The sequence below is a fragment of the Tupaia chinensis genome, unplaced genomic scaffold (genome assembly GCF_000334495.1).
Source record: "Tupaia chinensis unplaced genomic scaffold, TupChi_1.0 Scaffold143624_1, whole genome shotgun sequence".
Taxonomy (NCBI): domain Eukaryota; kingdom Metazoa; phylum Chordata; class Mammalia; order Scandentia; family Tupaiidae; genus Tupaia; species Tupaia belangeri.
In genome coordinates, this window is record NW_006203472.1 from 1071033 (window position 1) to 1073540 (window position 2508).

General features: G+C 60.9%; 1 protein-coding gene across 1 annotated transcript in view; it reads right to left on the reverse strand.

The window, feature by feature from the left end:
• B4GALNT4 (beta-1,4-N-acetyl-galactosaminyltransferase 4) overlaps positions 1–2508 on the reverse strand; it is an 11155-nt gene that overhangs the window by 1694 nt on the left and 6953 nt on the right. Inside the window, exons 14-15 of the mRNA XM_027766688.1 lie at positions 1868–2508; positions 1–180 (exon numbers count right to left, since the gene is read on the reverse strand). The exon at positions 1–180 is cut by the window's left edge and continues 107 nt beyond it; the exon at positions 1868–2508 is cut by the window's right edge and continues 57 nt beyond it. Coding sequence (XP_027622489.1) covers positions 1–180; positions 1868–2508 — 821 coding nt within the window. The remainder of the gene's footprint in view (positions 181–1867) is intronic.

A 2508-nucleotide genomic window follows, 5' to 3' on the forward strand; every position in this document is an offset into this window, starting at 1 on the left:
CTCTCCCCGCCGCCACCGCCGCCCCCGACGCGGGCTCCGGGCAGACGCAGGAAGACGTACTCCGACAGGCGCAGGCGGCCACCCCCACGCTCCTGCAGCTCCAGCTCCAGGAGGAAGCGACTCCCGCGCGCTGAGTCCCGGCGCTTCTCCACGTTCACAATGCGCAGGAGCGCGAAGCGCCTGTGGGGCAGAGCTTCGAGTCTGCACGCCTCCACACCCACACCCGATTTTCCCCTGCTGTGGACACTTGGGGTTGGGGGCGGCTGCTGTGCAACCTCTGAAGCCTCGTGTCGCCAAGGGATTCCCAGATGGCGGGCAGACTTTCTGGAACATCTCCCACCCCGGGGAAGTAGGGCAGGTCTCACCCAGGAAGTAGGACAGGTCTCACTGGGAGGCGTCCCCAAGCTCTCTTCCTGGGTCTCCTGGCCACCACTTAAGTTAAAGTGATTTTTATGTCGGGCCGGCCTATCAAGTAACTCCCTGGCTCAGGATCCTTCAGGGAGTCTCCATGGCCAACAGGGACAAGTGTTTATTTTCTCAAAGTAGTATTCAGGGGGCAGGGAGGGGGCGGCAAGTGGTGTTTGAGGCGCTGGATCCCACATGGCGGCTCCCTGACTGTGCGGATGGGTGCCGAAATCCCAAGGGGACTTAGAGAGGGGACTGGTGTGGCCACCTCCCACACCACGGGGTGGTGGTGGTGATTTCTCGTTCTCTCTCTCTCTGGCAAGTACAAGTGCTCTATAACAAAAACTAAACAACAAAAACAAAAAAGAAAAAGAAAAAAGGCATTTTGGGTCCTTGAATAGTCTCTAATTTGTGGCCTTAAATTGCCCTTGAGGGGACCAGCAGGTGGCGTGGTGGTTAAGGCGCTGGGCACTCCCACAGTGGCCAACCTCGGTTTGAGTCCTGGACCTGGTGGCTTGCTTTCTCACTTTCCCTCTTTCTCTGGTCAAATTAAAAAGATAAAAAAGAATGAGTAAATAAGATTAAACAACTCCTTTAAAAAATTAAAAAAACAAACAACAAACAAAATTCCCCTTTGCACTTGGGCTGAAGACTCCCTCTTCTTGGGGCAGAGCCATGTCTCCTATTTTTTGTCCTGAAGGGTCCTCCGTCTAGGAAGCTTGCCCCAATCCTCCCAGCTCCTCCTCTTCAAGGCCTTGGGTCCCCTCTGAGAAGCTTCCCTTTTGCCTGAAGGAGTCAAACCTAGCCCTATTCAAAGCTTTCCATTGCGCACGTGAAAAGTAAGCACCGAGCACGGGGGTGGGTCTCTGTCCCCTGCCTTGCAGCCACACTGGGCTCCTGGCTCCATGGACCGTTGCCTGTCCCTGCGTGTGCGGTCTCCCTGAGGCTGTACACAACTTAGAAGACACGGCCTCTTCTAAGGACTCCAGGATGCCCCCCCAAGGCGAAATCAGCACCCACTTCCCCGCATGGGGGGAGACAGAACTGGATTCCTGGGCCTGCAAGGACGCGAGGGCCTGGGGGGGAGAAGGGAGTCAGTCCCCGACCCCTGTGAAGACCCAGCAGCACCACGCCTGGGGGGAGGAGTTCCAGGGGTCCTAAGCGTCACCCTTGGGTGTGTCTGTCTGCCCAGCAGCTGGCTCAGACTTGCTCTCTGCAGTTGGATCCATCCTTGGGTCCAGGTTCGAGATGACAAATGTAGGATTTGGCAGTGCAGGGACAGGGGAGCCAGCCCTGGGAGGGCTCCTGAACCTACAAGGACCCTAGGCAGTAAGGCGCTCAGGAGGAAGGAGGAGCCTTGGGCATCCCTGGGGGTGTGCCTCAGCCCAGCCCAGCCCAGCCCAACACACTCTTGAGTCCTGGGGAAAGTGCGAGGGGCTCTTCTCCCCCGTTGCCTCCATACCCGCCGTGGCGCGAGTTGAGCCGCTCCATGTACTGGGCCACCACATCCACCGCTTCGGCCTCGGGCAGCTGCAGGTTCCCTGACACGTTGCATCGCAGGTCGTTCCAGTCTGAGCGCAGCAGCTCGAAGTCCATGGCGCCCACGCTGAAGGTGCGCTGCCAGTTGATGGCATCTTCGCGCCAGCGGCGCAGCGCCTGGCTGGCGGCCTCCTCACTGTCCTCGGACGCAGCTTCCTCGCCCAGTGCCCCATCCTCCTCCCCGTCCTCCTCCTCCCCGTCCTCCTCAGGCAGCTGCGACCTGGACACCTGGGACAAGCTCAGGAAGGAGGTCACCGGACGAGTTTCGGATGACGAGTTCGAGTCTGCCGTGGGTGCCGCCAGTCCGGGTGTGCGCACCTGGCCCTCCCGCACGGTCTGGGTGGCTCGCTCCCCAGCTGGGGGACGCAGCTGTGTGGCCTGGGGGCTGCCGGTCCTGCGGCTGTGGGTCCGGGGAGGGCGCGGGGGTGCCCTCAGCTGCACCCTGGGCAGAGGCCTGGGCCGCAGGAAGACTCCGGGGAAGGGCGGCCAAGGCGGGCTGCGAGCGGCTGGGGCCCGGGCAGGTGCTGGCTGCGGTGGCCGCACCCTGGTCACGTATACCTTCGG